We start from the raw sequence: 24,306 nt of genomic DNA on the forward strand, positions 1-24,306 counted from the left end.
TCTGAGTTGACATTATACATTTTTTTGCTACTGCTCAGGCTATCATAATAAATCTTTTTTGTGCTTCATCCAGTTTGAGGCCTAATTCTTTACTTCTTATATTACTTAGAAGAAAAATCTCTGGATTTTTTTGGTATGTTGCTTTTTGTGATTTTATTTAATACCTGATTTAGATCTTCCCAAAACTTTTTCACTTTATCACATGCCCAAATTACATGTACTGTTGTTCCCGTTTCCTTCTTACAGCGAAAACATCTATCTGATAATGTTGGATCCCATTTATTTAACTTTTGGGGCGTGATATATAACCTGTGTAACCAATTATATTGTATCATGCGTAACCTCGTGTTTATTATATTTTTCATAGTTCCAGAGCATAACTTTTCCCATATTTCATTTTTTATCTTTATGTTTAAATCTTTTTCCCACTTTTGTTTGGGTTTATAGCTTATTTTATCATTTTCCTTCTCTTGCAGTTTGATGTACATGTTTGTTATAAATCTTTTTATTATCGTTGTTTCTGTAATCACATATTCAAAGCTGCTTCCTCTGGTAATCTCAGTCTATTTCCCAATTTATCCTTTAAGTAGGCTTTCAGTTGATGGTATGCAAACTTTGTACCATGAGTTATTCCATATTTGTACTTCATTTGTTCAAATGTTAAATTATTTCCCAAAAAACAATTTTCTATTCTTTTAATTCCTTTTCTCTCCCATTCTCTAAAGGAAAGGTTAACTATTGTGAAAGGGATTAGTTGATTTTGCGTCAATAATAATTTTGGTAGTTGGTAATTTGTTTTTTTCCTTTCTACGTGAATCTTCTTCCATATGTTGAGTAAATGGTGCAGTACTGGTGAACTTCTATATTGCACCAGTTTTTCATCCCACTTATAAAGTATATGTTCTGGTACCTTCTCCCCTATTTTATCTAGCTCTATTTTGGTCCAATCTGGTTTTTCCCTTGTTTGATAAAAATCTTTTTTTTTTTCGCAACTTTATTTATTAATTTTAACATATGAAGAAAGTAAGTAATTCACATACAGAAAAAATACAAAATAAAGTAATACAAGTACAAAGTAACATAGTTAATGCAGTACCAATCTCGGCATCTCCCCCTAACAACAAAAAACTAAGACTAAAAAAAAACTATTTTTAACCCCTAAACCCCCCCCTCCCCATCCTCACGATAGTGAAGAATTAATACTATTAGTATAATTTAAAAAAATAAAAAATATATATCTTTTTAAAAATCGAAATATATTAAAAAATATTAATTAAATATTAATTATTAATCCAAATAATTTTTATTATATAAGAATATATATGAAAAAACAAAAACAAAAAGAACTTAAACGAAAAAAAACCAACTAATAATAAAAAAACTAAAAAAAAGAAAGAAAAAAAACATATATAGAAAAAATATATAATAAAAAATGTTTTTTAAATTCAAACTTATTTAAATTGTACATAATCAATAAATGGGGTCGACTTTAACTCATAATAAGACATCTTATCTTGTATAGAAAAAGATATTCTTTCCATAACCAAACAAAACTTCATCTCTGAATACCACCTATCTAAAGACAATACATTTCTATTTTTCCAAGTAATCGCTATACATTTATTGGCCACTGCCAGCGCTAAGTAAATTTAATGAATTTATGGACAAGTAAATTACATAAAATGGGATTGAAAAATAAGTGGTCGGGAAGATTACCATTATATAATAATCAACTTGTTCCTTTCACGGTATCTAATACTATTTTGAAACAATGGGAGGAGAAAGGAATACATAATTTATCTGACTGTTTTTTAGAACGTCATTTTTGTTCTTTTGTAGAATTGCAAAAGAGATTTGATATAAGTGGTTATTCTATATTTGTGTATTATCAGTTAAGATCTTTTGTAAAACAGTTATGCGGTCGTCACATGAATTTACTGTCTGAAACTGATTTTGAGAAATATGTGCTCTCATTTCCAAAAAAGGGTTATATATCAGGTTTGTATCATATTTTGTTGGAAAATGAAAGTAAAATAGATTGGGATAAAGATAAAATGAAATAGGAAAAAGATTTAATTTTAACAATAACTGAAGAAGATTGGTCTGAAATCTGCCATAATAGTGTTCGAAAATTGATTAATGCTAGATTGGCAATGATTAATTATAGTTTTATACATCAATTATATTTAACACCCGAAAAATTAAAAAAATTTGGTTTTAGTAAGTCAGATCTTTGTTTACATTTTGATCAGGTTTCTGGTACTTTTTTACATGCTGTTTGGTTGTGTGATCGGTTACAACAATTTTGGAAAGGTATTCAATCTGTATTTAATAATCTATATAATCTTCATATTGTATTAGACCCTGATATATTTTTATTAGGGAATATGCAACCGTTGATTGATTTAGAATTAGATAATTACCAGATCTCGTTTGATAAAAATCTGATAGATATCTTAATTGTGCTGTTCTATAATAATTTTTAAAGTTTGGTAGCTGCAAACCACCCTGTTTGTAACATTCTGTTAATTTATCTAGCGCTATCCTCGGTTTCCCCCCCTTTCCATAAGAATTTCCTTATTATTTTCTTTAGCTCATTGAAGAATTTCTCTGTTAAGGGAATTGGTAATGATTGAAATGAAGACATTCATTTTAATGCAATTTAGCCTCCCTATCAATGTTAGTGGCAATTCTTTCCAATCTTTTAAGTCATCCTGTAATTTCTTCATTAATGGCTGATAATTTAATTTGTATAGGTGGCCTAAATTATTATCTAATCTAATACCTCGGTATCGGATCGTTTGTGTTTGCCATTTAAATGGTGATTCTTTTTTAAACTCTGTGTAATCTGCATTATTCAGATTTAAATATAAAGATAAAAAATGAAATATGGGAAAAGTTATGCTCTGAAACTATGAAAAATATAATAAACACGAGGTTACGCATGATACAATATAATTGGCATCGCTTCACTTTTATTTGCGTTGATCCCGATATTTCTCCATATTCCTTCAATTTATTATGTAATTGTTTTATTGATATTTCTGGTTCTGTTAAGTATACTATGATGACATCTGCAAATAGACTGATTTTATATTCCTTCTTTATTTTTATCCCTTTTATTTAATTTTCTGTTCTTATCAGTTCTGCCAATGGTTCTATCGCTAAAGCAAACAGTGAGGGAGATAGTGGACATCCCTGCCTAGCTGACCTATTTAATTTAAATTGGTTCGATACATATCCATTTACTGTCACCTTCGCCAATGGTCCCTTATATAATGCATTAATCCAATTAATATATTTTTCTGGTAGGTTGAACCTCTGTAATACTTTGAATAAATAATTCCACTCTACCCTGTCAAAGGCTATCTGTGCATCTTAAGCAACAGCCACTGTTGATATCTTATTTCCTTGTACTGCATGGATTAAATTAATGAACTTACAGATATGGTCCGTTGTTCGTCTTTTAATAAATCCAGTTTGATCTTGTTTTACTATTTTTGGTACACAGTCGGCCAATCTGTTTGCTAATAGTTTTGCTATTATCTTATAGTCTGAATTAAGTAGAGATATTGGTCTATATGATGCTGGTGTTAGTGGATCTTTCCCCATCTTTGGTATTATTGTAATTATTGCTGTTTTACATGAATCTGGCAAGTTTTGTGTTTCTTCTATCTGGTTCATTACTTCCAGGAGAGGAGGAATTAATAACTCTTTAAATGTTTTATAGAATTCTATTGGGAGTCCATCCTCTCCAGGCGTTTTATTGTTCGGCAGCTTTTTTTAATACATCCTGTATTTCCTCTATTTCAAATGGTTTTATCAATTTGTTTTTCTCCTCTTGTTGCAATTTCGGTAGTTCAATTTTAGCTAAAAACTCATCTATTTTGTCTTCTTTCCCTTCGTTCTCAGTTCAGTAAAATTGTTCATAGAATTCCTTAAAGTTTTCATTGATCTCTGTTGGATTATATGTCATTTGTTTGTCCTTTTTCCTTGATGCCAATACAGTTCTTTTAGCTTGTTCTGTTTTAAGTTGCCAGGCTAATATTTTGTGCGTTTTTTTCTCCTAGCTAGTAGTACTTCTGCTTTATTTTCATTATGTTCTTCTCCACCTTATATGTTTGTAACGTTGCGTATTTTATTTTTTTGTCCGCCAATTCTCTTCTTTTTGTTGTATCTTCCCTTGTTGCTAGTTCTTTTTCTGTACTTACTATTTCCCTTCCCAACTGTTCTATTTCCCAATTGTAGTCTTTTTTCATCTTAGTTACCTAACTTATTATCAGCCCTCTAATGAAGGCTTTCATTGCATCCCATAATATAAATTTGTCTTTCACTGATTCCATATTTATTTCAAAGTACATTTTAATTTGGCATTCAATAAATTATCTAAATTCCTGTATTTTAAGTAGCATGGAGTTTAATCTCCATGTTTACGTTCTTGGTAGGATGTCCTCCAGTTCTATTGGTAATAACAGGGTGAATGATCAGATAGCAATCTAGCTTTATATTCCATTTTCCTAACTCTCCCTTGAATATGGGCTGACAAACAGGAACAAGTCAATCATTGAGTATGTTTTATGTCTACTCAAATAATATGAATATTCCTTCTCCTTTGGGTGTTGCCTCCTCCATATATCCAAAAGTTGCATTTCCTGCATTGATTTAACCATAAATTTGGCCACTTCATTCTTTTTGCTGGTCTTTAGGTCCAAATTAAGGTTAAAAATCCCCTCCTATATATATATTCCCCTGCGTATCTACAATCTTCAAAAAAAATATCTTGCATAAACTTTTGATCCTTTTCATTAGGTGCATATACGTTGAGCAAATTCCAGAATTCTGAATATATCTGACACTTTATCATTACATCCCTCCCTGCTGGATCTATTATTTCCTCCTCTATTTTGATTGGTAATTTTTATTGATTAATATAGCTACACCTCTGGCTTTTGAATTATATGATGCTGCCGTTACGTGCCCTACCTAATCTCTCCTTAGTTCCTGCTTCATCCCATCATAATTCCCCCTTCCCCAATTGAACATTCTTCCCATTTTGTTTGCTTTTATCCTTGTCCATAGCTCTGTTAAAGCTCAGGGAGTTGTGGTCACTTTAACCAAAATGCTTCCCCACCAAGGGATCTGCCACCTGACCAGGTTCAATACCTGTACTAGATTCAATAAGGCCCCTCCTCTAGCCAGCTAGCCCGCATACTGTGTTAGAATTCTTCTTGGACACACATAACAAATTCTGCCCCATCTATCTGTCTTACAGTCAGGAGATGCCAGTAAACATAAGGGAAGTTGAAGTCTCTCATGACAACAACCCTGAAATTTCTGCACAATTCCAAAATCTGCCTATTTATCTGTTCCTCAGTTACCCGGAGGCTACATGGAGGCCTATAAACTACTCGCAGTACAGTGATTGCTCCCTTCCCATTTCTGAATTTCACCCACACCCACACTCCCTCTACTGTGTCCTCCCTTTCTGCAGCTGTGATACATTCCCTGACCAGTAATGCTACTCTCTTCCACCCCTCATTCAATTCCTTTTAAAACACTAGTTCAGTGGAATCCCGATTTAACGCACCACGATTTAACACGAATTTGGATATAACATGATGAGTCATTGGACCCCATAATGTCCATGTACCATTTGAGATTGGACGTTGAGCCTCTTTTAAAAGATGCAGTACCAGGGATGGCCACCTTGTGGCATAGTTTATGTTTAGAAGTGGTGCGTCAAATGATTAAGGTAAGTACAGCAATGTTTATCTTGGTGGGGAATTCATCACATTGATGGCGGGGGGGTGGGGGGGGAGTGTGTGTTGCTCATAACACTTATAATGGGAGATAGGGGCTGAGTGCTGCCACGAACAGTGGGGGGTGGGGGGTGAGTATTGCTGCAAGCCATGGGGGGTGGGGGTCGAGTGTTACTGCAAGCAGTGGGGGGTGGGAGGGGTAAGTGTTAGTGCGAGCAGTGGGAGGTGGGGGGGTTGAGTGTTGCTGCGAGCATTGGGGGTTGGGGAGGTGAGTGCTGTGGCGAACAGTGGGGGGTGGGGGGGTGAGTGTTACTGTGAGCGATGGGGGGGTGAGTGTTACTGAGCAGTGGGGGGTAGGGGTGAGTGTTGCTGTGAGCGATGGGGGGTGGGGGTTGAGTGTTGCTGTGAGCGGTGGGGGGTGGGGGTTGAGTGTTGCTGTGAGCGGTGGGGGGTGGGGGTGTGTTACTGTGAGCGGTGGGGGGTGTGAGCGGTGGGGGAGGTGAGTGTTGCCGTGAGCGGTGGGGGGTTAGTGTTGCTGTGAGCGGTGGGGGTTGAGTGGTGCTGCGAGCGGTGGTGGGTGGGGGTTGAGTGCTGACGCGAACAGTGGGGGGTGGGGAGGTGATGCAAATAAGAGGGGGGATTGAGTGCTGATGCAAACAGAATCGAGTTAGAGAGAGGTGTTGAGTCCCAGCAAAGACAGCTTCTTCTCCACCAGCCTCTGGGGAATGATCATGTTAAATACCAAGCTGAAGTCAATGAACAGCAGCGTGGAGTATGAGGCGTCACTCACCAGGTACATCAGGATGGAGTGGAGGGACAAGGCTATACCATCATTAGTGGACAGTGTCTTACTTTTTTTGAATAACTTTACATAGCTTCTCTAAAAGCAGCTTGTCCAAATAATGTGGTGATTTTGGCAGTATGAAGATTAACTACATATTATGATATTGTGGATTATCAAAATAGGGCCAAACAATTCTGAATGACAATGAACGGAACTGAGCACATCTTCCCCACACTTATCCAGACCTTATGCAAAGGAATGAATGAGTTAACTCTCCATAACTCGTTAGGTCAGAGACAATAGGTTGAATATACTACACCCCAACATTCCCTCAGACACCCTAGTCTCATCCTAGCTCAAAACTGGGCAAGTTTGTAAATGATGTCACTGAATATCAAAGACATTTAAAATCTATTACTAATTACTGCAAACTAAAATTAATGAATTGTAAATAAGAAATTAATTGAAATATTAAGCAGTAATTAAATATTAAAATAAGATGCAAAAGCAAGGAACTACACCCATCCTTTTCCTCCTTACCTCCAAATCGAAGAACCCCCACGTGGATTACAGATCTCCTAGCCTCTTTTAGAACCAATTTGCATTCCATGACAGAGGTTAATTCCCCAGTGCAATGTGAGAAAACCTAGCATATTCTACTTCATTCATAGGACCTCCCAAGGTGGGAGCCAATCCCTGGACTGGATTACCTATCCAGGAGCACCTGAACAGATGAAATTCCCATTGCAAACCATGGCCAGCAACATTTAGCCCATGTTAAAAAAAATTTAAAATGAAATTTAGCAGTTGACTCTTCTTGATGTTGACTTAAAATCATGACCATTTTGTTTGCAAAGCAAAATTATAGCCTGAATCCTTAAAAAAACCATTGCTTCAATAATTTAATTTAATTGAAAGAAAACTGATGATAAAGACAAGTTTATTGTCGCCTCTACAAATAAGGAGATCTTTGCAGAAAACAAAAGGATTGTGCAGAAGCCTACTAGGTTTAAACCTAGGGGATGTGTCAGTTTTGTGATAATATTTCTCCTGCATTTTCCCTGTTTCCCAACATTTAGAATTATTTCTATCATCTGTATCCACTCACCAGCAAGGAGAAATCTCATATCCAGGTTTATCAGCCCTGGGACTGGTATCTCCTTGATTTTCTTTTTGTTTTGTGGCATTTTCGGAGATACAATTTTGTCTTTGTCTTGCATCTTTGATGTTTCTGCAAGAAAATCTGGATATGTTTAAGTTCCATTTAAGACACAACTCTAGATTTTACAATAAAGCAACATTTTCCATAATAATATTTCATTTTACAACTGCATAATCTTTGATCATTTTTGCCAACAAATGATGTAGTGGTACATTCAACACAAAGCAGAACGGACACATTTTCAATAGAATTTTCCTGCTGAATACTGAGAAGGCTACCAAATATTGAAGTGCTGACCCCAGCCCTTTTGGACTGGAGAGCAATACGTTCCCCTTAGGATCTCAACACATCTGCTTCCCAACCATCCACCCAAGCAAAAATATCATATTGCAAGCAATCCAGCTGGGCCAAGCAGCCCCTGAAGCATTTTAAATGCTGCAGTCTGCAGCAAGGCTCTCAGGGGCTCAAACTCCAATAAGTTGACAATGAGCAGCAACTCAATGGTTCCCACGGGTAACAGCAGCTCTGTCAAAATCACCAAAGCAGCACTTTGAAGGGGAAATAGCAGAGGAAGGCAGATTTGGTTGATCACTTGGGTGACAAAATTTATTGAAGTATTGAAAATTGAATATCAATAGCTTTATTAAATTTACACCTTGATCTATAGTTTTCTCACTGCTTTGAGTTGAGTGTTGGAACATATTAGCCAAAAAAATTTGTCTATATGCTCTTAGGTGCAAAATTAATGGAATAGTCAAAGGAAAGCAACAAATCAATAAGTTTTTGCTTGATGGTCAGCCAGGGCAAGTGAAAAGATCACTGAAGGCAGAATACTATCAGTTGCTTCCTGGACTATCTATGTTGCAGATATAGATCCTCCATTTCCTTCAAGCTTTTTATTTATTTTTCTTTCAACTGGTGTTGACTCCCTTTGTTGCTGCTTAACGTTAAATTTAAACATATAGCACAGCAGCAGCCTTGTGATAGTCCAGATTCTATCACCAATGTGTATATGGACAGATGGTAGTGGAGGATGACTGTGATTGGCTGAGAGTGGAGCCACACCTACTGGCAGGTCTTAAAGGATTGCTCCTAGCCAGACCAGGTCATTCTGGACTGGTCCACCTACTTGTGATATGCTCCAGTCTTCTAGTTAATAAAAGCCTTGGTTTAGATCAACATGTCCTTGGCTCTTTCGACACACTCTACAAGCCTGTACCTGCCCCCCACCCAAATACATGAATTAATCTGTAACCCCCCCCCCTAATTAAATAAGGAAGGGCAAGAGGAAACTGGAGCACCTGGAGGAAACATGCACAGACACCAAGAGAACGTACAAACTCCTTTACAGACAGTGCCAGATTAGATCCTGGGTCACTGCCGCTGTGATAACATTGCGTTAACCACTAGTGCTAACTGTGTCGCCCCGTTTACCTTCTCAGACACCAGTCTTCGTCGAATTATCAGGTTGTGCAGAATAAAGTAAATTGCAATAATTCAACCCATTTTGTGAGGATCATATTGTAGTGAGAGCTTCCAGAATAAGTGCTTAAAATGCATTGAAGTCCCAAGTGCTTTTGCACGAAAGAAGTTTCAAAAAGAATAGCCCTTGTAGTTTCTCAAATGTTCTTGAATGAGTGGGAAAAACAAGTAGCTGGATGGACAAGTGTCAAAGAACAAAGTTTAAAGCATTGCCCATAAAACAGAATTCATAATAGGCAGTAGTGTTTCATTAGGGTATGGAAAGATAAAATACAGACAATATCAAATACACTATCTGTAATGATAAAGACATTCCAAGCACTCTAGAATCAGCAGGTAAATTCTCCTGTCAATGCACTTTCAAGTTTTATGTAGGGTCCAGTTAAAATGACTTCATAGTTCAAATTGAAACCTGAAGTTATGAGGAACCTTCCTTTTCTCGGGTGAATAGCTATTCATGATTTTAACTGCAAACCTACTCCTTGCTGAACCCAAAGGGCAGAAATTGGGACTAATATTTTAATCCATTTCCATCTTCAACTTTCTATCACTTAAAATAAAATATATTGTTGTACTCATTGTAAATTATATCTATGCTGTTCATGTCCGTTATGTGGAGAAAGAAAGATGCATAGAAAACTCCTTTTCTTGTCAAATAATAAACTGAATTTGCTAATGTTCAATATTTTATGGAACAGTAAAAAGATTTCAAATGTTCAGAAGCTATAAAATTCTGTGTGGAAAAAAATTGCCATCGACGGAATAAAACAGCTAAACTAGAAGACAGTAATGAAATGTGAACTTTGACAGAAAATCCCACAATAAATTGAATCTTTTTAAAATCAAAGTTTCCAAAGAGTTTGGACAGGTTCTGATGTATACGAAATGTTGTGATCATTGCATAAATTAGATTGTATGCTTTCATTGTTTAATACTCCCTCAACCCTTCATTCTATTGATTTAAAATGCAGCTTTACATTTCTTTCGTCTCCAGTGGTTATTTCATTTTCGTTGCCTGATTCTTTTTCCAGTCTAATTATTTAGACAGCCTATTTTTAGTGCTGCAAGGTTCTATGATTCTAAGCACATTTCCCAAACTAATCTCCAGAGCTAATCTCCAGTTTGCTCACGTGGAATTGAATTAGATTTGTAGCACCAGCCTGCTTTTATTCAGTTTTATTTGATAATCAACCCTGTGTACAGAAGGGATGGACTAAATGGTGTCCTTCTTAGCTGTTATTTTTGATTCTATGAGAATATTATTGCTGAAAACTAAAGAGGCTACACAAACTAAAAGCTGTTGAGGGTGCATGGAACCAGAACCCAGGAAAAATCTATTGCCTGAACTAATTAAGATACTTATTCCACCATCTGTTAGCCTTCAGTGGTAGCATCTGAAATGCAGCATTTGATAAATAGTTGTTTCTCATATCACAGCTTAATTTGTCAAGTCATAGCTAAGCTGCCACACAGGTAAATATTTGAAACAATGTCTTGTTAAAAATTGTAAAAAAAACTTGAGCAACAACAGCCTTTGCTAGATTCCACATTTGTCATGTAATGCTGCTTTGTGAGGATTACCTAAGCTTCAGGAATATTTTAATTGTCTGGAGGCTTGTTTAACAGAACCAAAGATGTCTGTACCGTTAAATAGCATAGCTCACTCAGCACTGCCAGCCAGTTTCCAAACTTCAGGGGAATTCTTAACCAAGGGATTTAAGGTGTATAGTTTTTCATTGACCAGTTAAGGAATTAAAGGTACTTTCTACTCGACTCTTTATTTTATAACACTTTTTCATATGTTTATTCAAATAAAACAAATTTAATAATATTTTAGATGGCCAATTAAGATTTCCCCTTTAATGTAGAAGTTTCAAACAGCCATTCTTTGGAAGTCATCATTCCATTAACTTTTTTTGCCAACATATTTTAGGCAGCATTGATTAGAAAACTTGGTATGGATTCATATATGATGTCATTTGTTTTTAAAATGAGTGAACTGCCACAGAAAAACTGTGTGGGCTGCTTTTCTGTTGCATGCTCCAGGAAGGAGATCCCCAAATCCCCAGACATCTCTGCAGGAGCCAGCAAAAGTAACAGTGCTGTGAAGTTAAAAACAAAAAAATGCAGGAAATACTCAGGTGAAGCAGCAACTGTTTAAATTTGCAAGTAAAGACCTTTTTGTCTGACCTGAGTAATTCGAGCATTTTCTGGATTTATTTCAGTTTTCCAGCAATTTCAGAAGGCTGAGGATTTCAGTGACTCATTTTGATTGACTGTATTTATTGCTGTTATTTACTGGCCCACAAATTACTTTGTGTTTTTGAACATTGCAGATTCTTTGATCTGAAAGGAACTATAGCATTTAGTAACTGTACAAGTGCTTTCAGAGTTAAGAAGTGCCATTACAAAAAGCTGTATGACCAACCTCAGAGTCCAGAAAATGCAGGGAGCTTGTTATCTACAGTACACTTAGTATTTCCATTTGTATCCTTGTCATTAAGTCAGAATCATACAACACAGAAGCAGGCACTTTGGCCCACCTGGTCTATGCTGATAAGCAAGTACAGTAAAACCCCTGGCATTAGGCACCTATTGGTAGATGCCGGATAAGTAAATTTTCCAGTTGTTTGAGATTGTGTGGTGCATGAGTGGTGAACAATTTTAATTGTCCAAATTTTTTTTTTGCCAGTTGCTAAAGGCTGCCAGCTACTTGAATTCCTGATAACAAGTGTTTTACTGTACCTATCAAAACTAATTCTATTTACCGATCCATAGTCTACTATGCTTTTCTGACTCAACGGATTGTCCAGATTCTCCTTAAATTTTGGCAGAGTTACCTGCCTCCTCCACCACCTTTTCGAGCTGGTGTTCCAGATTGCAACCACCCTTTAGGAGAAAAAAAGTTATTTCTTACATCCCAGATCAACCCCTTGCTCTTCACCTTAAACCTATGCATTCTGATCTTACCCATGCCATGGGGACAACTTTCTTCCCATCTACTCCATCTATCCCTCTCATATTTTTGTACCCATTGCCTTGCTAGGTTCCCCCCTCCACCTACTCCGCTCCAAGAAAAACCAATCCTGCTTGTCCAGTTCCTCTGCACCTTCCCCAGTTTCATAGCACGCCCACCAGGACGACACACAATATTTCTGATGTGATCTAACCGTGGTATTACAAGGTTGTACTATGACCTTCCTCTCTTACATTTTATGTCATAGTGAAAGAAGACAAGCATCCCAATAGGCATTCTTCACTCCTCTAGCTGCCTATACTGCCACCTCCATGAATATTCTCCTGAGACCTACTATCTATTTGACCCCACCAAATACAAATCAGGATTCACTTTTATCTGCCCTTGTTCTGCACAATTTAGCAGATGATAATGATCATTCTATAGCTGTAGGCCACTTCCCTCAATATCAGCACCATCCATTTCTTTCATCTGCAAACTTACTAATCCTACCTCCAATACTTTCTTCTTTCTTTTTGTCTTTGGCTTGGCTTCGCGGACGAAGATTTATGGAGGGGGTAAATGTCCACGTCAGCTGCAGGCTCGTTTGTGGCTGACAAGTCCGATGCGGGACAGGCAGACACGGTTGCAGCGGAAAATTGGTGGGTTGGGGTTGGGTGTTGGGTTTTTCCTCCTTTGCCTTTTGTCAGTGAGGTGGGCTCTGCGGTCTTCTTCAAAGGAGGTTGCTGCCCGCCAAACTGTGAGGCGCCAAGATGCACGGTTTGAGGCGAGATCAGCCCACTGGCGGTGGTCAATGTGACAGGCACCAAGAGATTTCTTTAGGCAGTCCTTGTACCTCTTCTTTGGTGCACCTCTGTCACGGTAGCCAGTACTACCCAAGTACTAATGTACAAGAAACAATAAGAGTTGCGATTTCCATGGCAGACCATTGATCTCAGGTTTCCAATCTCAAAAGCATCACCCCCCACAATCATCTTCCACTGTAATCACTAAGTGCCTTCAAACAGAGAACAATTTGTCCAGAATTACAAGATGCAAAAAAAAAACCCCAGAATACTGTACTTCTCGAAGAGCATCTTCACATAATTTTATATGATCCACGTGAATGTAGCTGCCTACCATTCTGAGATTCTGTAAGATTTCATTTTGTTCTGAAAATAATTGAAGGTATAACTTTATTTTTTTTGAGTTTTGACCCCCAAAGTTACATCTGCTGCAGTGATTCTCCTATGGTGCTGACAGCTGATGCCTGCATGGCAAATGCCACTGGTAAATAGCAATGCAGGCAGGAAAATACCCATGATAATGGACAATGTTTTTCCAAAATTTTTAAATATTCAGAGGGTTATGGGCATTGTGCAGGGAGGTGGGACTAGAAAGGGGAGTTTGGTTCGGTGCGGACTAGAAGGGCCTAATGGCCTGTTTCCGTGCTGTAATTGTTATGTTATATTTTGATCTCGTAAGGAGGAAATAATTCTGACATCATCATTGAAAGAACTATTTAGATCCATTGCTACCTCAAAGTTCAAGGAGAGTGGCTGCCAGTGAGAACATATTCTCTCAAAAGTTATTCCATCTTCATCAAACTAATAGTTTTATCTCCCTTCATTCATGTCAATGACATATTCAAAACTAATAGTTTTATCTCCCTTCATTCATGTCAATGACATATTCAGATCTATCATACTCTTTCATTGTAACTGACAGTTTGTTGGAGTCCCTTTGACCTATAAACTGAGCAGAGGTTTAAGAACATATTTATTAGCCTACCAACAATCCAGTGGAGACATTTTTCCTTCCTTTTACTTTGACCTGATATTTACTTGTCATTAAGGACAAAAGTTTCCACTGGTTAGATTTTTTCCCAGCCCAATTTGTGGACGGCACAGTGACACAGGTAGTGTAGTTGCTGCCTCAGTGACAGTAACAAGTTCAATCATAACTTCAGCTGCTCTCTCTGTGAGTTTGCACATTGCACATGACTGCACGCATTTCCATTGTGTGCTCTATTTTGGGATTGGTTGGTTAATTGGCCACTGTAAATTGTTCCTAGTTTTAAGCGAGTGTTATCTGGGGGGACTATTGAAGAGAATGTGGAGGGAAGAAAAATAAACAGGATTAATGTAGGATTAGTGTAAATTGGGTGGTTGATGGTCAACGTAGTCCAGGTGGCCTAATGGGCCTCTTTCTGTGTTATCACTCGCTATGACAAAACACTTGAGAGTGGCCTTGACAATTTTCCAACAGGGAACAACAACAATTTCCATGCTCCTGCTACAATCCCTCCCTACCCCTCTGATTTTCTCTGTTCACTTTGCCTGCCTTTAGATGGGGAGAGGAGGAAAATGTTTAATTCCATGTGATGCCTTAAGTTGACCGTAAATGTAACAGCAGGCCCTTGCCTGCCACACGAACGATGTAAAAAATCTTTCTCAGGGCAGGAGAATCACTAAGCAACCGCAGACACGGCAAGTGCTGGATTTTGAATGAAAACCGAGGTCCTTTAAAACACAAGACGGAATAGATTGGTTTTGCATATCTTTATGGTTCCTAAATTTCTGAATACATTTTGTTTATTTCTCTATCAAGCTTGAAGCAATTATTTGACTTCCTAGAGACCCGCAATTGTTGCCCACCCACACATTCCAAAGGCAGGAAGTTGGCTTCATGCAGTCTTAACCTCATCAGAGAGAACAAGCATTTTTGATTAATCTCTTCATTATGAAAATTCCCAAACATTTTTTGCATGAACCAAAGAAACAATTAAAGGCCAAAATGCTTGGAACATTTTGATTTCTTATTTATTTATTACCCCGGTACTAAATGCAATTATTGCAATTATAGAAAAATTATGAAATGCAAGATGTTGAAATGTTAATTTTCTTTTAAATCCAGTTTTTGTTACGACTGAGTCAATTTTGGAACGACTTTTACTTTGAAAAAAAATGTTCTCAAACTTGCGGAGATTATAGACAAGGTGGGAAACGTTCAGATGATCACACTTTTACCTTCCTTTGGCTTGGCTTCGCAGACGAAGATTTATGGAGGGGGTAAATGTCCACGTCTGCTGCAGGCTCTTTGGTGGCTGACAAGTCCGATGCGGGACAGGCAGGCGCGGTTGCAAGGGAAAATTGGTGGGTTGGGGTTGGTGTTTCCTCCTTTGTCTTTTGTCAGTGCGGTCTTCTTCAAAGGAGGTTGCTGCCCACCAAACTGTGAGGCGCCAAGATGCACGGTTGGAGGCGAGATCAGCCCACTGGCGGTGGTCAATGGGGCAGGCACTAAGAGATTTCTTTAAGCAGTCCTTGTACCTCTTTGGTGCACCTCTGTCACGGTGGCCAGTGGAGAGCTCGCCATAGAACACGATCTTGGGAAGGCGATGGTCCTCCATTCTGGAGACGTGACCCACCCAGCGCAGTTGGGTCTTCAGCAGCATGGATTCGATGCTTGCGGACTCTGCCAGCTCGAGTACTTCAATGTTGGTGATGGAGTCATTCCAATGAATTTTGAGGATGGAGCGGAAATAGGGCTGATGGAAGCATTCTAGGAGCCGTAGGTGATGCCGGTAGAGGACCCATGATTCGGAGCCGAACAGGAGCGTGGGTATGACACTTTTACCACTCTAAGAAACAAGGCAGCATCAGTTACTTATTGCTCCGTTTATAGCCTTCCCAATTGTTTCAGGAGTGTTTACTTCTGTTACTTTGTATCCAACACAAGTCTGATGAATGAATACAAATTGGAGTGAACCTGGATAATGAAGATTTTGTTTCCTGAACACTTTGGAGTGTATTTTATGGATTTTGGGCTACTGATCACGAAAATCACCTTAAAATATTCCTATCGCATAGTGTCTTTTCGATATGACCTATTTTTGTGATTTCCTGTCGTATTTCAAGTCTGGTACACTGCCCACAAAGCTAGCTGTTTTGGGTATGCACTCAGTTCAGGTGCTATGCAAATGTTTCAAACCTGGGTGTGCTTGGAAGGTATTTGAAGATGCTGAGAATTTTCTTGGCAACCATAGAGCACCAAACTACATCCAGCTGATTGACAGCATGCTTCAAGCCCACAAAACCTTGAATTACACGTCATTTTCTGCATTCACACTTCAACTTTTTCCCCGCTGATCTTGGTGCAGTGACAAACCTGGTGAAAAGTTTCACCAGGAAATTGCCACCATGGTAAAGTGGTATCAAGGCAACTGGAATCCATCAGTACTGGCCGACTATTGTTGGACACTGACATGAGAGCCATGGGATGCTGAGTACAAACGAAAATCACCAGCAAAATATTTTTAGGCCAGTTGTACTAATGCAATGTGTCAGCATCAATATGTGATAAAACACGGCAAATTAATTTAAGTTAATTTAATGTTTCTCTCCAACCACCTGCATAATACACTAAATCTGAAATTATCTTTGTGTTCAGCTTGAAGTTGTTTATCATAATCCCCAATATTATTTTCAGGAAGCAAAGTTTTTGAAAAAAATTGTTATCCAGTGTTATTGTTACAATTTTCTATCTTTTAAAGGCTACACTTGACAACACAGCATCTTGGATCCATTCATCATTGTGGAAGTCAAGACCCAAGGTGACCATTTCAACAGTCGGTCAAAATAACCCCAGGTAAGCATCTGCCATCTCACCTGGCTGCTATACCGATTCTGAGCAGGTACCAGGTGCACAGTATGTTTATCAGGGGCCCGATACGTCTTCCAGGACAACCATTGCTGGTTTGAAATCCATGCAGTTTCGGATAGCTTGGAAAGCATGCAGGCCCAGCTTGTTACGTAGTACCATGAGTTTCTTCTGGTTAGTGTTGATGACCTCAGCCTGTGTGTGGATGATCGCCTCAATCACATGCTTCCAGATCTCAAAGTATGCTGTAGCATCCAGATGTTGAGGGTCAATAGCCAGCCTCTCAATGGTGAGGAATGTCTCCATGGTCCTTTTAATTTTAAGCTATTTAAATTGTGAGCGCTGCGCGAATAATTCTGACACAAAGTCCACAGACCGTACAATGGGTTTTAATTAGCTTAAACTTGTACACACCAGTCTCAGTATCTTTGCTGGCTCCACGTGTCTGACTCTCCGAAGGAGCCGGCTTGAGTCTTTATATGGGCCAGTGATTGACAGCCGGCAGGTGGGGCCAGCCTCCTAGGTTGCCTACCTACAGGTAGTGGTTTCCCCCCCTGCAGTAGGCTGGTAGGAGTGTGACCAGTGTAGAAGTTGTATCACCACACATGATATACTTCAACTTCTGTTTGCTTTAAGGCAAACAAAGAGTCGCCAAGAGCATTACCCAGCCCCCCTAACAATAAGAGAAAGAGAAGAAAAAGAGAATCCCAACAGAGACACGATATCTGAGAATTCGCTCCAGCGTTCCCTCAGTCTCTGCAGCTAGATAGACTCCTGTACAAATCACTAACAGTCCAAGTTCCAGGTCCAAACCTCTGATACAATCAGAAACCCTTCAGCACCTGAGGCCCTTCTTGCCCCCAGCACCATCTTGAATCCTGGTTCCAGCATCTGGTTCCCATGAAACAGTCTCCAGCAGCCTGCAGCCTTTGTGGGTTTTTCAATCGCAAGTCACCAACCACCCACATCCTGTGGAAGAGCTGATCCGGGATGCCTGCCTGGCTGCCATTGCAGAGAGCCCTCCAGCTTGCTAAGAATTCAGCTTCAGTCCACTGCAACACTGAATCCATTGGTGCTGGCCACATCTAACCCTTGGATACAGCCATTTTGGGACACGGCATCACAGACCTCCTTCATACAGGGAGGCCCCAACCCCATCGCCGCCACCATAGCCAAGCACCCGGTGCTAATTCTGTGGCCAGCAGAACCCCAGGAGATGATGCCCAGCGAGAGAAGCCACCTGCTCAAGATGTGGGAAGAAAGGACACTACAAGAGAGTGTGCAAGTCAAAGCCTTCCCTACCAAGCAGCACCATGTGTACCCCAGGGGGTCGCCACCTTACCCGACTCCACTTCCGCCATCGTGGACAATGTCACTTCTGCCTTCTTCATCCACCTCTCTCTATGTCATTGTGTGGTCGACTGGGGGCCGCCATCTTACCAAACCGGCTCCCCCTCCAACAGTTATGGCAACCTGGTACTAGCGTCCATCATCTTGGATCAGGGTAGCCCTCACCCGATCACCCACTCAATGATGGAGATTGAGGTAAATGGGAAACGAACTAACTGCCTGTTCAACAGTGGAAGCACTGAAAGCTTCATCCACTGTTCACAAACTCTCTCTCCCCATCAGACCAACAAGAGGCACGATATCAATGGCTGCAAAGGACCAATCTGTCGAGATCCATGGGTATTGTATTGTGTCATTAACAGTGTTGGGTAAACATTATGACAATTTCCATTTACTGTCAATGCCTCAGCTCTGCGGCTGGGCCTGGACTTCCAAAGCCAGTTCAGGAGTGTCGCGATGGCGTACAGGGCGGCTCAACCACCCATCCCTGTATATAATCCCCAGCTCACGGACACCCCACAACCAGCCCCCACCTGCAGTCTCTCCAACCTCCGCATACCTCCACCATTGCTGTTTGAGAACCCCAGACAGTAAGTTCATAGAGACTAGAGCGGATGCTACAGTGACTCCTGGCGGGGGAGGGTCTAGTGCCCAGCTCCAGCCCATGGAGAGCCCAAGTTGTGGTGGTCAGAGGTAGAAGTAAACCCCATATGGTGATCGACTCTAGCCAAACGATCAACCACTTCACACAGCTTGACACATACCCACTTCCCCAGATCGCTGACATGGTCAACAAGATCACCCAGTACAGAATGTTCACCATTGATCTAAACTTGGTGTACGACCAACTCCCCCTACACCTAGGAGACCACCAGTATACCGTGTTCAAAGCAGATGGCAGGCTCTACCGCTTCCTCCTGGTACCCTTCGGAGTCACCAATGGTGTCTCCGTATTTCAGAGGGAAATGGATCGGATGGTGGACACACACAAACTGACGGCCACGTTTCCCTACCTAGACAATGTCACCCTCTGCAGCCAGGACCAGCAGGACCACGACGTGCACCTTGCCATATTCCTCCACACTGCCAAGTCTCTCAATTTGACCTCCAACGAGGACAAGTGTGTGTTTAGCACAACTCGCCTGGCCCTCCTTGGATGCGTCGTGGCACATGGTATCATCGCCCCCGATCCTGACCGTATGCGTCCCCTTATGGAACTCCTGATCCCGCACAACCTCAAGGCACTAAAAAGGTGCCTGGGGTTCTTTTCCTATGATGGCCGATGGGTGCCCAACTATGCCGATAAAGCCTACCCCCGAGTAAGATCCACAACCTTCCCTTATTGGCAGAATCCCGGACAGCCTTCACCCAGATCAAGAGAGGCATCACCAAAGCCATGATGCATGGCGTGGATGAATTCATCCTGTTTCAGGTGGAAAGCGATGCCTCTGACTTCATGCTGGCCGCCATTCTCAACCAGGCAGGCAGGCCAGTAGCCTTTCTATCTCGTACCCTTCACAGACCTGAGACACAACACTCCTCTGTCGAGAAGGAGGCACAGGCCATCATTGAAGCAGTTCACCACTGGCATCATTACCTGACAGGGAAGAGATTTACCCTGCTAACGGACCAATGAGCCATTGTGTTCATGTTCAATTACAAATTGCAGGATAAGATCAAAACTGATAAAATCCTGAGCTGAAGAATCGAGCTCTCCACCTACAACTACGAGATCCTATACCAGCCAGGCAAGCTCAACGACCCCCAGACGTCCTATTCTGGGGGACATGCGCTAGCGCGCATCTCGGCCACCTCCAGTCCCTCTACGACGACCTTGCCACCCTGGAGTCACGAGATTGTTCCACTTTGGGAAAGCCCGGAACCTTCTCTACTCCATAGAGGATGCCAGGTGGTTGACCAGACACTATCAGGTCTGTGTGGAATGCAAACTGCAGTTCTTCCACGCCCAACAAGTCGCACCTCACAAAGGCCACATGCCCCTTTGAATGACTCAGCATTGATTTCAAGGAGCCCCTGCCCTTGTTCAACAGGAATGCATACTTCTTGAACGTCATTAACGAGTACTCCAGGTACCCCTTTGCCATCACCTGTCCCAACATGACCTGAGCCACCATCATAAAGGCGCATATTTACCCTCTTCAGGAACCAGAATTACATCCGAAGTGATCAGGGGTCTTCTTTTATGAGTGATGAACTGTGGCAGTACCTGTTGGCTAGAGGCATTGCCACTAGTAGGATGACCAGTTACAACCCCTGGGGGGGAACAGCCAGGTAGAGAGAGAGAGAAAATGCCAGTTTGGAAAGCTGTCCTTCTGGCTCTTAAATCAAAAGGCCTGAAAGTGTCCCATTGGCAGGAAATCATGCCAGAAACTCTCCATGCCATCCGATCTCTGTTATGCTCCGCTACTAATACAACTGCACATGAACACATCTTTTCCTTCCCCAGGATGTCGTGACCAGAACCACACTGCCACCCTGGCTCTCATCCCTGGAACCCGTCTTGCAGAGGAAACATGCGAGGGGTCACAAGTCCGACCCACTGGTCAATGAGGTGCAACTCCTGCATACCAACTCTCAGAATGTCTATGTGGTGTACCCAGATGGACACGAGGACATGGTCTCTGACCGGGACCTGGCGCATGCTGGAGAACCTTGCCCACTCCCCACCTCCTTCAACCCAGGTCCTACCTACACCTATACTGCTCCCGTCAGGGACTCTGTGCAGGTCAGCGACCCACCCCCACCCACTATGTCATACACCCCGGTCCCTGCTCCAGCTGCTCCAACCACCACGACTGCCCCCACTTACAACCAAGCCTCACATCTGATGGAGCCAGCCCTACCTTCGATGGAGCCAGCCCTCTCTCTCCAGCCTCAGGACACATGACTGGCAATGGAGCTGACCATTATACCACCGGCGGAACTGCGCCAGTCACATGGCAAAGGAGACCACCCGACCAGTTGAGCCTCTAGAACTTTTATCTGGGTGGGTTTTTTGTTTTAAAAGAGGTGGTGGTTGAGGTGGATATGAATATGTAACTGCCAATGGATAGCTGGCCCGTCCCCCACTGGTGACTTGTTCCCTGGTAATTCCTCACTATCATTCCTCACTCAACAGCTTTGGAGTTATTGATCAAGTGTATCAATGTCGCACCCGACAATCACGACGATCCTCAAAAACAAACAAAAAAAAATTGCCAAACCGTTAAAGGATCAGCTCCATTGAAAGCTACAAGGCTAACAAAAATGCAAGAGGGATCTACATCAGATATGGAGAAATTATTAATGACGTGGACCAATCACAGAAGCAAGTCACTCTCAGCACATTGACGATCACTGCTAAGGCATGAAGCTTGTTCCGGATGCTTAAAGAAAATGAGGATCAGACTAAGATATCGAGTTTAGCGCTCGCTCTGGGTGGTTCAGGCATTTCAAACAATATTTTTCGCTGCAAAATGTAAAAGTGAGTGTAGAGCACGTCGAAAGAATCAAAGGCTTGATCCAAACCAAGGCTTTTATTAACTAGAAGTCTGGAGCGTATCACATGTAGGTCAACCAGTCCAGAATGACCTGGTCTGGCAAGGAGCCACCCTTTAAGACCTGCCAGTCTGACTGGCTACACTCTCAGCCAATCACAGTCATCCTACACTACATATGTACATATACACATTGGTGATAGAATCTGTACTATCACAGTAAGTGGTGAGTCTCCCAGTGCTGATGCGAAGGCAACAGGAGAATTTGTTGAAACCTTAGGTAAACTAATTGTAGAGGGAGGTTATTTGCCCCAGCAAATTTTTAATATGGATAAAACATTCTTATTCTGGAAGTGAATGCCTGAAAGGACCCTCATCCACAAGGAGACCAAGTCAATGCCAGGCTTTAAGGCTTTTAAAGACAGAGTGACAGTGTTGATACAAGGCAATGTTGCTGGCTACAAGTTAAAGCCATTTCTTATTTGGCATAGTGAAAACCCCAAGGCTTTCAAGAAGATTAACACAGCGTACCAATTTATTACAACAGCAATAAAAAGTCCTGGATGACACAAATGCTGTTTCACAATGCCCTTCTCAATTGCTATGTCAGTGAAATGGAGAAGTAGTGCTTGGAAGAAGACACACCTTTCAAGATTTTGGTAATTGCAGAGAATGCCCCAGGACATCCCCCTTTCATCATCAAAGTGGTGTTCCTTCCACTAAACACCACCTTTTTAATCCAGCAATGGACCAAGGGGTTACTGCAGCATTCAAGGCCTGCTACATGAGGAGGACCTTTGCTCAGGCTGTTGCAGTCACTGATGACACTGGCAAGACACTAATGCAGTTCTGGAAGGAGTACGACATTTTCCACTGCATAAAGAACCTTGCTTGGGCCTGGGATGATGTGACCAAAGAGTGCCTGAATGGCATATGGAAAAAAATACTGAAGCAATATGTGCATGACTTTAAGGGATTTGAAAAAGATGATGAGATTGCAAGGGTTAATAGAGCTGTTGTTGACATGGTAAACAATAACCTGAACCTAGACATAGATGATGAGGACATTGAAGAACTCGTAGAGGTGGTTCCTGAGGAACTAACAAATGAATAGTTGCTGGAGCTAGAGCAAGAGCGAATAGCTAATGAGGCAAGGGAAAAGGAAACTGCAGAAGGAGAACAGGTACAGAAGAGGTTCACTCTTAAAGAGTTAGCCAAATTCTTTGCAGATCTTAATAGCTTGCTGAAGAGTGCTGAAGAGATGGTTCCAAACACTAAACTCTTTTCACTGATAGAGGAATGCTCATGCAGTGTTTGCTGCATTTAAAGAAATTCATGAAGAAAAGAAAAAGCAAACTTGGCAAACATCACTTCCCCAAGAAGAGCCTCAGCCAGGTCCTTCAGGCATTACAGAGACAGTTCATCAATGAACCTGAAACTCTTCCAGTCGAACACTACGAGCAAGTTGAGAACAGTGACACGGATGACCCTGATCCTCTTTGTTAAATTGTGTGTGATATTGGCTAAGAAAGTGTTTACATAACAGTGGAAAAAAATTAAACAGCTTAATTTAGCGCAAGTTTAGTATCCCATATACCTTTGCTAAGCATATACAGTAAAATGGTGTTCCAGTAACGTCCACATTGCATAACACCCAATTTCACAGAACATATCGTGAATGATAAGCAGCTCATACTTGTACTTGTCATTCAGTATTGATGTCATGAGTAAAGTTATAGATTGTTAAAGAGAAGGAGTAAAGCAATAATTAAATTTGCTCATTTTGCTGTCAGCGTCAGAGGAATTATTTCCTAATCACAAATAATCATTGTTTTGTCTCGGTCCAGAACAACACACTTGTCAGTTTTGAGTAGAAAAGCACACAAAACTTCATTTTTCTAGATAGCAACAGCTGAATGCATTAAGGCAAGGAAGAAAGTCTGCAGTTCACACTCCAATGTCTAAAACTTCTTTACTTTTATTCAAGCTATCAAAGGGACCATCTCCAACCTAAATCAGCATGCAGTCCATTTAGACTAGAAGATGTCAGAGAACTGCCCATTTTCTCATTTACCTTCCTTAGTCATCGTTATCTTTACAATGAGAAGCAATAAGGTAGGCTTAACAAGTTGCAAGTATCCACAGTGTTATCCACACTGGGTATCCATACTAGGTGGCACAGTTAGGGAAGTGGTTAGTGCAACACTATTACAATGCCAGCAATTGGGACCTGGGTTTGAATCCCATGCTGTCTGTAAGGAGTTGGCATATTCTCCCCATGTCTCTGTTGGTTTGCTCCCACTGTTTAAAATGTACCAGGAGTTGTAGGTCAATTTGGTGTAATTGGGTAGCACGGACGGGCTCATGGGCCAAAATGGCCTGTTACCAAACTGCATGTATAATTTTTTTTTTAATTTAATTTAATTTTTAAAAGGATTTGAAAATTTAATGCTCAATGACATTAAATGCAACTCTTAATACAATGGAACTGCCTTCATGCAGTCAAATTCCTGTTTATATGAAATTTTCTGAGCATCTATAATGCACCAGTATAATTTATTTTCTACTGTGGCTTCTCCCATCCCTCCCCTCCACTTCAACCATGCATGCTTTTCTGCTGAATGTCAAGTCAGTTATGTTGGTGATAGTCCTTAGCT

General features: G+C 40.8%; 1 protein-coding gene across 3 annotated transcripts in view; it reads right to left on the minus strand.

Annotated features, from left to right (window-relative positions):
- The window catches only part of cfap92 (cilia and flagella associated protein 92 (putative)), a 159,126-nt gene that overhangs the window by 56,642 nt on the left and 78,178 nt on the right, over positions 1 to 24,306 (minus strand). For 2 of the 3 annotated variants that reach the window (XM_069939814.1, XM_069939816.1), the window contains exon 8: positions 7,652 to 7,786. In XM_069939814.1, the coding sequence (XP_069795915.1) occupies positions 7,652 to 7,786 (135 nt within the window). The remainder of the gene's footprint in view (positions 1 to 7,651; positions 7,787 to 24,306) is intronic. The other variant, XM_069939815.1, reaches the window with a different exon arrangement.

Source organism: Narcine bancroftii, chromosome 5, assembly GCF_036971445.1.
Source record: "Narcine bancroftii isolate sNarBan1 chromosome 5, sNarBan1.hap1, whole genome shotgun sequence".
In the NCBI taxonomy this organism is placed as follows: Eukaryota; Metazoa; Chordata; class Chondrichthyes; order Torpediniformes; family Narcinidae; genus Narcine; species Narcine bancroftii.